The 11,486-nt window shown below is 39.7% G+C and overlaps 1 protein-coding gene across 1 annotated transcript; it reads left to right on the plus strand.

Moving 5' to 3' along the window:
• The first annotated feature begins 282 nt into the window (after window positions 1-282).
• On the plus strand, window positions 283-5,846 carry LOC109215348 (ribosome-recycling factor, chloroplastic). Its single transcript, XM_019379391.1, has 11 exons — window positions 283-490; window positions 561-672; window positions 1,159-1,228; window positions 1,318-1,413; window positions 2,094-2,191; window positions 2,572-2,683; window positions 3,535-3,576; window positions 4,171-4,227; window positions 4,299-4,349; window positions 4,653-4,709; window positions 5,464-5,846. Exons 1-11 carry the CDS (start codon window positions 406-408, stop codon window positions 5,479-5,481), a joined length of 798 nt encoding a protein of 265 aa, XP_019234936.1. The 5' UTR covers window positions 283-405; the 3' UTR covers window positions 5,482-5,846.
• The last annotated feature ends 5,640 nt before the right edge of the window (window positions 5,847-11,486 follow it).

Raw genomic sequence — 11,486 nt, forward strand, 5'->3', positions numbered from 1 at the left:
AACCGACGATTCACACAAGTCATAATACATCATACGGTGCTACTTATGCCCTCAAACTACCAAGCGAAGTGCAAATGCTCGAAACAACCGGTCGGGTCGTTACAAAAACTGATTACGTGCATATTTGAAGAATTATTTTATAAAATTAACCCCAAATAAAAGAGAATAACAAACTTAAGGCACTAACTTTGTCAGATTCTCAAAAAAAAAAAAAAAAAAAAAAAAAATGGGAAGAAGAATAAACTTCCAAAAAAAAAAAAGAAAAAGAAGAAAAAGAAAAGGAAAGGAACGAACTCTTATCCTAGTTATCCAAAAGTTCACGCTGAAGTTTCACTTACAGAGACGCCAAAAGACAATCAACAATCAGCGAAAAAGAAGAAAGAGTGTTTCTCTTTGCGTTCCAGAATGACGACAGCATTCTCGCATGCAACTCCAATCCGTTCGCTGTACCAAAAGCCCAATCCTCCCAAACCCCTCATTTGCTTTCAAGGTATCTATCTTTTTCCTCTTGTCTTTCTCTATGACACGCCGGTTGTAGCATTTCAACAAACACCTTGCAGATGATTTTCGCACTTCTGGTAATGTGGTTTCTTTGACGGCGTCTGCGAATTATGTGAGCTTACGTGTCGGAGCAAGGAGATTGCAGCCTGTTAAGCTATCTTGGGTAAAGAGGCAAGTCCAATTCTATACTCTGCCGTTACTCCTGTTTTTCTTTCTTTCTATTTTTTGTATGTCAGTTGAAAATGTGAAGTACCTACTGTACACCGTTTATTTATTATTGAATATTGGAATGCAACGGGTCCATATTTGGTGGAATGGATATTGAGGAGTTATATAGACTACACCAACTAGTTCGGGATTGAGGTGTATTGGTAACAATTTTTGTTGTCGTTGTTCTTGCTGGTGCTTGCATTTGTTTTCCGTGTTGACCAGGTACAAATCCAGGATTTGAACTTTACTGGTTCATGTTCAAACTTCTACTGCAGCCATTTGATCTACTGAATTAGAAATCTATATTTGTACCTATTTATTGGATCTTTTAACACATCTGTACGGTCTGAGTCAAAGTTACCGGGTTTGGATGAAACCATAACTAGTACACTAAGTCCGCCCCTATTGTTGAGTCTCCATGTACATAACTTGGGCTTGATTTTTCAGAAGAGGAACTGTGAGGTGTGCAACCATTGAACAAATAGAAGCGGAAAAAGCTGCGATTGAGAAAGATGTGGTGGGTATAGTGATTTTCGTTTTCGTAATGAAAAGCTATGGCAACTCAATTATTTTCCCTTTTCATATAACCCTTTTATTTTACTTCAGAAAGAAAGGATGGAAAAGACAATTGAAAATGTTAGGTCAAATTTCAATTCTATAAGGACGGGACGAGCTAGCCCAGCTATGCTAGATAAAATTGAGGTAAGACGTTTTGTAGTTTATTCTTTTCAGATGACATTATGCTTCAATACTTATGATTAACATGACAAATTATTGATAACCATCATATTTGATTCCGTAGAACATAATGGAGACCCCACCCGTGGGATTATACTGGGTATGTTGTTGTTGTTATTGTAGAACATAATGGAGGGTTACAAAACCATTGAAATCCTATCAACATATTTATAACTTATAAATGAATTGAAAGCCATGTTATTGTAGGTGCCACATTGACATTGATGTTATACAGCTAAGCGCATTCTGCAAATTTGTTAACTGACATGTTTTCCTGTAAAATTTTCTTCAGGTCTGCCTAGAGTAACAGTTCCTTTTGTTTTTTCTTGTCAATTGCACCATGTCCCTTCCCCTCTGGTGTATTATGACTTTCGAGTGATATATACATGTTCTTGCTTAGAGGCTGCTGCATCTTCCTCATTACTTCATTGCAAGCCCCAAATATTTCCTTAGTATTTCTCATGTATTCATACTTCATAGTAGTTATCTGGTTGTAGAAATGTGTTGTCTGAGATATGATAGGCAGTGACTTCTATGCTTCTTGGGTAATTAAATTCCAGCGGCAAAATATGTCGCTTTGTTTCTTATATGCAAGATGTCTAAGTACAACTTTTTCTTTTTTTCGTTTTAATTGCTGATACAAGGTGGATTATTATGGCACTCCAGTCAGCTTGAAAAGCATAGCACAAATAAGCACTCCTGATTCAAGTTCTATCTTGGTGCAGCCCTATGACAAATCCAGGTTGAACTTCTGAAACAATTGGAAAAAAAAGAAAAAAGAAAATTACCTCGGCTAATACTTTGGATGTGTGACCATTATCTCTTGCTTTCTTGATATCAATACTACTTGTAGATTCTTAGATGCATTTTGAAGTAGGGTGAGCAAAAGAGTGAGTTCTGGAATCTGGATGTAGCAAAAAATAGGATGTCAACTTCATCAGACTCATTGCCTTTGTATACTGTTTTTCTTGTATAATATGATAACAAGTCATAGAAGTTGTTTTCATTTTTAAGCCTTAGGCTAATGAAAGTGTCCTCGTGAGAGATTTCTTAGAACCATTTTGATCAACCAATGCATGTATTTGCTCTGCACTCAGCTTTACTTTTTGACTTAATTTTCAGTTTAAAAGCTATAGAGAAGGCTATTGTCGGCTCTGATCTTGGTATGACGCCAAATAATGATGGAGAAGTAATAAGAATGTCTGTACCCCAGTTGACATCCGACAGGAGGAAGGTATTAAGTTTTCCCGTGCTAAGTCAGATTTGTTTCTTCTAGATCCCAACTTGGAGCTTGAATTTAACTGTAGCTATTTATGATGTAACCCCCTATGCTATGGGTTGGATGGATATTATCTCCAATTTATTAACCCTGTTGTCGATTAAGTCATGCTTTCTCGTCTTGTATCTTGGGAAATATTTGTCTATTGTTTCTGATAATACCCAATTTCATGTTCTCATTGGTTAGCCACTAATTACAGACAAGGTACCTGCGTTTCATTGCATATCTCTTCATCTGCTTTGTGTTAATATCTTGTATCATTGTCATTAATTTTCGGAAAGTTTTTTGTTTCCTTTTTTTGTGGTGTATGTGACATCATCTAGTAATATTGACTTGTTTATTTTCAGAGGAGTAGATGACTGGTGATTTTACATTCTTATAGGTCATATGGAAACAAGAACATTAGGGGCACTAGCTACACTATGCAGTTTATCTGAAATGACTGGATATCTAGGTTTAATAACTGGTTGGGAGTGAACTTGTTTAAATTAGAGGACTGGTAAAATTGAATTGCACCATATCCCAACTAGTGGTGACTTTTTGCTATTCAAGCTATGTGATTGGAGTACACTCGGGGCACACAACGTCTTGCTGCCCCATTCTGTTATTTGATTGATAACATTTGTCCTTTTTGATTATGAAAAATAAAAAAAATTGGCTTACAATAGCATGTTTTTATGAAAAAATGTAGTTACAGCTTTTGATCTAATTCCAGCTTATTTGGTAAATATGTGAATAATTCAGTGCATTCAATTTCTATTTGAGTTTGCATTTTTACTTCTCTTATTTTTCTTCATTTTATGCAGGAGCTATCCAAAATTGTTTCTAAACAGGCAGAGGAAGGAAAGGTAAGTTTTATCTATTTTAAAAGCTTGCTGTAACTCCTTTCTATTTCTTTTCTGCTTTTAAAAGAAATGATCCTCTATTCATAATGTAGTGGGATCTACTGTTAGAAATAACTCCAATTTGTCCTTTGGTACACCTGATGTTTTGGATTTACAATTGATCACGACTGTGGTAGTTATACCTTTTCTCTGGTGTTTGTAGCTGTACCCTATCCATGGTCCTTATGGTAGCAAGCAGTAAACTTGGTGTTAAACTGCTCAATAGACTGAATTATGATTGCAGTCAGTGTATGACATACACAAAGTACTTCTTCATATTTCCTATCCCAATTTGTGATACACAATTACGATGGAAATTCAAATAACTGCTCTCTGTACATGGTTTTCCTAAACAAAAGTAGCCTTTCAGTTTTAAGAATGTGTTGAATATAGTGCTGTTATTCCAATCTAAAATGTCCTATATCAATTTAACGCTTAGATAGCTTGACCCACTATGAATCTTTCATTTGTTTAGGGATGGAGTAGTTAGTGTGTTTATATTGCCTATTAATCAAGTCTACTGGATACTACTAGCTCTTTCTAATGAAACACTTGCAGGTAGCTTTAAGGAATATTAGAAGGGATGCCTTAAAAGCATATGAAAAGCTTGAGAAGGTTTGAGTTCTTAGCAACTTTTGGTCCTTATCTTTCGGATGTTAGATATTGAGGAATCTTACCTTTTTCAGGAGAAAAAGCTTTCTGAAGACAATGTGAAGGACTTGTCTGGTGATTTACAGGTACCTAATAAAGTTTGGTGTTCATGGCACAGAAATTCAGAAACAGAAAGTGATTATCCATTATTGTTTAAACAATTGTCTTATAAATTGTAATTTTAAACTGTAAACTACTGCGTGGTTGTTTCGACGCCTTGGATTCTACTGGATGAGAGAAACTAAAACTGTTTTCTGGTTTGTCGTAATACCTACTTCTGCTCTAATTTCTCAAACCTACTGAAGGAAATAGCTCAAATGACTAATAATTACTTACTATAGAACAACCTGAAGGCTGCTTCTTATGACATTCTTCCTGTTTCTATGCAGAAAGTCATAGATGAATATATGAAGAAGATTGATACCGTCTTCAAGCAGAAGGAGAAGGTATTTTAATCAAGAATACTCCTGTGGTCTTTTGAGATTAAATATTCACAAGAATATGGGTAGGCTCCAAATTCCCTGAGAACTTTATCTAATAAGTAATAAACTAGCAGAAAAGCTGAGTACCAACAGTTAAGTTCTGATAGGGGACCTAAAGAAATATTTTCTTCCCCATCCTTTTACCATACCATGCTTCTATGCAGCCTTTCTGCTTCACTAAGCCCTTTCATATACTGTATGTTTCTCTATGCACATTGACTATGCTCTGAATAACGGGAATTGAGTCAAGTTTCACGTTGTGGCTGTTTACAGGCAATCCTTTAATGCATATGGAACCATTAACTTCATGCATGCACACACTGAAGAAATAATTTTACTATTCATATTTTTAAAATTTTCTAGATTTGTGTTGTCTAGAAATCTTCCTTTTGCTCACCAATAAATAGGGCAAAGTTGGTCATCTTCTGAGAAAGGGTTCTATAGAGTGGCGATATTTTATTCTAATCGTTTCAATTTATATTCCATAGCTGCAGCTGAAGCTGCTTTCCCCTCCCATTTACCTTGACCCACCTCAGTCTTACCCCATAGATAGTTTGATCGTAGTTCCTTATCTCTCCATTATTTTCCACTTCCTTGTGAGGTTTGGCTGCTCACTAGTTTACCATGCTTTACCTTTTAACTCGCTTATGCGTCCATCCTATTTATCCAGTGAAGGTTAGAGGAATTTTTATTGAACACATCTACTTTTGACTCTCAGGAACTGCTGACAGTTTGACTACAGTTCTGTGCAATGTGTACATGGAGTTAGTGCAATGATGAAGTTTTTCTTGGAAGGTTCATCTGGTGCATAGGCTTGTTACATGTCTTTATTTTTCTCTGGAAATGATGTAAAGAGCAGTCGGGAACTGGAATGGTCCCAGTTAATTTTGTTTGAATCTGTTGTTACCGGAAAGTATTGCTTAAAGAAGTGAATATGGCTGTAACAACCTGATTTGAGCACCCATCTTCAAGTTGAGGCTGCTGGGTTTTGTAACTATAGCATCCAGAGTGGAACGTACTTGTTGATGGTCAAAGATCTACTGTCGTTGCTCTTTTTTCTCTTTATTTTGCGGGGCTCTATAATCTATTCGTTTGACCTAAGTTGTGGACATCTTGTTCATTTATGTGTATATATATATATATATATATATATATACTCTTTTGAGAAGGAATTGTTTCATTGCATTACCTGAAGCTAATAGTTTTTGCAAGTTTTCTGTGTCCGGGTAGTGCATTTGATTTGTGAGCCTCTCTATGCATAATTGCATATACACAAGTGTATGTTTACCAGCTAATTTACTTGTCTAGCAGCCGTAGTCTTCTTAACCCCTTATACTGTTTGATATAATGGTCAACAACGAAGTAACATATATCAAACCGTTTCACTTGGCAACTCCCATTCCTTGCCTTTTAATGTTATCTTCAAAATACTTTCAATCAAAGAACTCATAGAAAGCAACAACAGCACTCGTTTGGTTGTCAGCATTCAAAAGTGGTTATATTATTAATTTGTCAAGATTTTTTGCCTTTTGATGTCATTCCGGCTGTGTTGTCTTTGAATAATTGCTTATGCGAATCTAAGCCTCCCCCTTTAAGTTCAGTTGTCTGTCTGCTTGTATGTCACTCATTCAATTATTTCATTATATTGTTCAGTACAAGTGATTGCCAAAATATAATATTATCTCGTACCTGTGGATTTATCCTATTGCAGATGTTGGTGGTTTTTTTCACTAAGAACTTGAAGTAAGGATAAAATAAAGTGAAAGTAGCACGGGCTAGCCAGTTTTCGGGTTGGTAATTGAAAAATATCTAACGTTTGTAAAGTTATTAAAAAATAGCCGCTATTTTGGAAAGTTCCATCATAATATACTGGAGACTGTCGCACTTGTGTATGAATTTCAAGCATATTATGCTGGAACTCCAGCACACGGAAAGTTCCGGCATAATATACTGGAGCTTGGAGTACCCGTGTATGAACGTCCAGCATATTATGCTGGAATTCCAGTATATTATGCTGGACGTTCACATGTAAAAAATTCGAACTTCAGTATATTACGTTGGAATATTTTCCGGATTTTGAACGGTGTTTTGTTCAGATTTATCTTCACATGAAAGTGGTTAAATTTTGATGATTTTTGAAACTGTGGCTATTGTTCAATTATCACATGTAAATCTGGCTATTTTTGAATTTCATCCTTGTTTACCTTGAAAATGGTAATTACAATTAGATTTGATTTTGTGGTTCTAAAAATACATGATATATTTTTACGCTAGTTGTTTAGGCAATAGATACTAAGTAAGAGTTTAGAAAATATGATAAGAGCTAATAGATAGTGTAATGACCAAACTAAAGGGCTGGAGATCGGGATCTCGAGCTGGCGTATGCAGGCCTCGAGGTTGAGCCGGACACTCGGCTAAGGGCAATCGAAGGGGTATTAACAGCTATGGGGGCTGTGATTGCGGCTCTTTATGGCCAATAATAAGCAATAATGAAGAACAATAAATGGAACTCAATAAATGTAAGTAATAGATGAAGCAATAAGAGCAAGACAATATGTTAAGTTAGAGAGCAGAGAGAATGTTCTTGTATTGAATATTGAGTATCAGATCAGCCTACAAAATGACAAGGATCCCCCTTATATATCAGGAGGAATCCCAATATAGTACAAATGCATTTATTACAAAGATATGAAATTGACACGGCTAATTAATGCTAGGATACGGGTCTGAACCAGCCTACTAGGCGTTGTCAGCCCTAGTCATGCGCCTTGGGAACTTCCCATTTTTTCTTCATAGCTGTAGACCTGTATTGTCTCGAGTCCCTCGGATGTAAATCTCGACCGTAGTCTTGAGCCTTTGACTGACGTGCTTACGAAGCGCCGTAACGGCCGAAAATTGGACCCTCCGATTTTACCGCATACAGATAGTCCCCACATTTCTTAGATAAAAATGATAAGAAACGGCTCTGACACCGATCTCGTCGAACCTCTTGTGACGATGTCACGTATATGACATCAGCTTTTGCGATAATTGAGACGTCCCATCGGTGCATCTTTCCCAGGAACACTTATTGCATTGTCAGTTTATTTTTTTTCAAAGTAATAATGCTGCCGCCGATTCGTCTCCCAAAAATATTTATTGCGCCTGCCGATACGTTTCTCAAAAAAGGGGGATTGATTGCGCCGTCGGTTACGTCTCCTAAAAAGGCATTGATTGCCGTCGGTTATGCTGCCATATTCCTATAAATGGGGGCTTTCTTGAATCCAAACTTCATTCCATTGCTTTTCTACTCCTTTCCTCCTTTCATCCTCATCCAACCTTGTTTCCTATGTTTGAAAACCGTGGCCATAAGGCCATACAACAATGTTTTCATCAGTTATGCCATGCCTCTTTCTCGGAGCTATCTCCCTCCGAACGGGATTGCACTAACTTCTTGTTGTTGTTGTTGTTGTTGTTGTTGCTGCTACTGCTGTCGTCGTTGGCTTGAGACGATGAAATTGGGGTACCGATTTCTTCCCACTCAGGAAGATATTCGGATTCTACACCGCTGCCCAGGAGGATGTTCGGACTTTACACCGCTGCTCACCTCCCTACTATGGCCTGGTGTGGCACTTTATCCCTTTTCTTTCCGTGGGGTGAAGCGGCACTACCGGCCACTAACCTTCACGGCACAATGTTCCAAGAAGTGGACTCAAAGTAGCCGTGCAGTTAAGGCCTACGCCCACCAAGTCTTCCACCAGCCTGTAATTTTCTCGGCCTGGTAAAAGCTTTTGCTCTTTGGCGGGCTATGGCTTTTTCTTCATCTTTTTTGGCTTCTTCTGCATCGTTTTCCTTTTCTTCATCTTCTCCCTTGGAGATGTCGTTTTGGAAGATCGGTATAAAGCCCCCGAGGAGATGATGCTCGAAGACACTGCTGCCGAGGATGCACCTCCGAGGATAGATTAGACTCTTGGCTTTTATTGTATGTATTTTCTTTTGCTTCTTTGTTTCTGTGTATGGACCCTTTGTGGGCTTTGTAATCATGTGTAAGGACCCCTCGTGGTCTTTTTTAATCGTTGTTTATTACTGAAAAAGATGTTTCTTCAATTTATCTCTGATTTATGCTTTATTTCCCTTTATCTGCACTTGTGAAGAATCTGAATGCGTGATTCTACCGATCGGTACGAATACCGAGCCCGAATGTAAGCATTTCTCTGGCTCTTGACTGACTAACCCGATTCCCTGTGGACTCTTATGCCATTCCTTGGACTGAGCCCGGGTTGGATTGATAATCTCGGGTCGTCGGGACCCCCGACTTCGAGTTGAAAGAGAATAAGGCTTCGAACTTTCAGAACGAAACTTAGCTTTTCAGACCCCGTGATAGTCCTCGAGGGCGGATTTTCTCGTATGTCTGAGAATAGAGATAGCCTGTAGGCTTTCGAAAACGATTCCTGAGTGAGAGTTCGATCAAGCTAGGGCGACCTGGAAACTTGTTTTGAACTTAGAGAGGATGAGGGTACGACTGGACTTGAATAGCACCTAGGTTAAAGTAACTGAGAAAATGTTTAACTTGATCCGAAGGGGGATTTGAGCAATCCGCACTTGCGATAGCAGAAATTCTTGAGGTGGGGTACCACCTTGAGGTCAAATCCGTATGAGTAGGTTTTTAGAGCTTATCTTCTTCTTGGCAGAGGTCCTTGAGATTGGATACCATCTCGAGGCTTACAACGCCATAAATGGCTTCTTAGAGCATATCTTCCTTGTGACAGAAGTCCTCGAGATCGGGTACCATCTCGAGGTTTGTAATGATGTCAATGGCTCAATGGAGCCTATCTTCTTTTTGACAGAAGTCCTCGAGATCGGGTACCATCTCGAGGCTTGTAATTATGCCAATGGCTTTTTGGAGCCTATCTTCTTTTCGATGGAAGTCCTCGAGATCGGGTACCATCTCGAGGCTTGTAATGATGTCAATGGCTTTCTGGAGCCTATCTTCTTTTCGACAGAAGTCCTCGAGATCAGGTACCATCTCGAGGCTTGTAATGATGCCAATGGCTTTCTGTAGCCTATCTTCTTTTTAACAGAAGTCCTCGAGATCGCGTACCATCTCGAGGCTTGTAATGATGTGGGGTTTTTGATCCTCGTAATATCGTATGTCAATGTTAATTACATGACGCGGTTATGAAGCGACCAGGGCAGTTCCGTTGGTACATCTTCCCAAAGTGAGAAATGGCTTAGTCGACATCTTTAATTGGCCTTTGAGGCAGGCGGATATTCGCCGCTTTCTCCACATATAGGGTTGTATTCCTTCTTTTGAGGATTCCTCTATTCCTAGTAGTCATCCTCCTCTATAGAGCTTTCCTTTCCTATGTTAGGACCTTCACTATTTCAACTTTGAAGACCTTGCTCGGATTTTCTAGTTTTACCACATTTATGGCTGCCACACCACGGTCCGCTCGGCGAAGAGAGGGGAGTTTCGCCCTTGAAGGCTTTTTGAACCAAAATGCTTGGGGTCAATGGGAGTATGTATCGAAGTTTATTTCTTTAGTAGGAGAGGGGCACCTTGAGTCAGTGAGGAAAGACTGTGGATTGGGGGAAAGGTAGCACTGCGGGTAATTTCCCCGGGAGAGAGCATCATGGATCACGCTGAGGGTTTTTTGAACGTATACACGTGCCCCTTCACGCTAGGCCCCCCCTAATAGGATTGTGCTTGACTTCTGTCGAAAATACCAGGTTACCTTGGCGCAGGTTCACCCATTATTTTTGAGGATAGTGTTGATGATTAGGTTCTTTGCGGAAGAGGCAGGGCTCGAATTCACTCTTAGTCATCTCATCAGGCTATATCGGCCTTTTGACCACTGGGTCTGCTTACCCTACGATGTCGATCTGCTATGCCTTTCATTATTGATAATAGAGAAGACGGGGATCGGGGATGGATGAACGGATTTGTCCGAGTACAAACTGTCAATGTTATCCCTATGCAGTTTCTGCCATTTCCCGAGGAATGGAATTTTACGCGTAAGTGATATACTTGTGCCTTCGTAGTTTTGCTTATGGCGCAGGCAGGTCCGTAAATGCACCTTCCTTTCCCTTTACGCAGCAATTTCATGGACGCCGTGCGAGGTCCCCGACCTGACGGACTGGGCTCGAGAGCTGGTGACTCGCTCGACTTTTAGTGAGCGTAGGTGGCGACTTTTGTCTAAGGGCAGATGGGAGGCCAAACACCACGGTACGCGCTATGTGATTTGCTCCTTTTTTTGAAGGGCACTTTCTTTTCACGCATACTAACCCCGTCACCGTAGGCATCGGGGAATCTTTTGAGACGAGACCATGCCCTCTCGGAGGGGGAGAAGGATCTCCAACTTCTGGGCTATGGAGAGATAATAATAAGCAAAAAGGGCTTTCACAGGGTGACGGTGCTCATAGAAAGATAAGTTCAGGCCGGGGGCTCGTCGAGGATGTGTCTTCCCCCATCGAAGGTACTTCGAGGGATGTTAGAAACCAGGGGCCGCATACACTGAGCGATCGCGCCCCCATCGGGAGCGGTTCTTCCGGGGTAGACGGAGCCGGACTAGTAGATGTGCGCTCAACTTTCAAGGAAGCTCACCGGCTTTATTCCGAGGTGAGTTTTGGGCGTCCGTGTTGATTTTATAGTTTTGTAATTTTTACTCTCTTATCGAGTTTCTCTTTCATAGGCTTTTGACAAGCTCAAGTCCGAGTTGCTTCGTCGCGAGGCCATGCTGCAAAAAGCCGTGGATGGGGAGA

This window comes from Nicotiana attenuata, unplaced genomic scaffold (genome assembly GCF_001879085.1).
Source record: "Nicotiana attenuata strain UT unplaced genomic scaffold, NIATTr2, whole genome shotgun sequence".
NCBI classification, from domain to species: domain Eukaryota; kingdom Viridiplantae; phylum Streptophyta; class Magnoliopsida; order Solanales; family Solanaceae; genus Nicotiana; species Nicotiana attenuata.

Excerpts from the sequence above, each read along its gene's own strand:
- LOC109215348 (XM_019379391.1), top strand. The coding sequence starts at position 406 with ATGACGACAGCATTCTCGCATGCAACTCCAATCCGTTCGCTGTACCAA. Across the intron at positions 673-1,158 it reads AAGCTATCTTGGGTAAAGAG|AAGAGGAACTGTGAGGTGTG; the intron begins GCAAGTCCAATT and ends TTGATTTTTCAG. Across the intron at positions 2,684-3,534 it reads TGACATCCGACAGGAGGAAG|GAGCTATCCAAAATTGTTTC; the intron begins GTATTAAGTTTT and ends CATTTTATGCAG.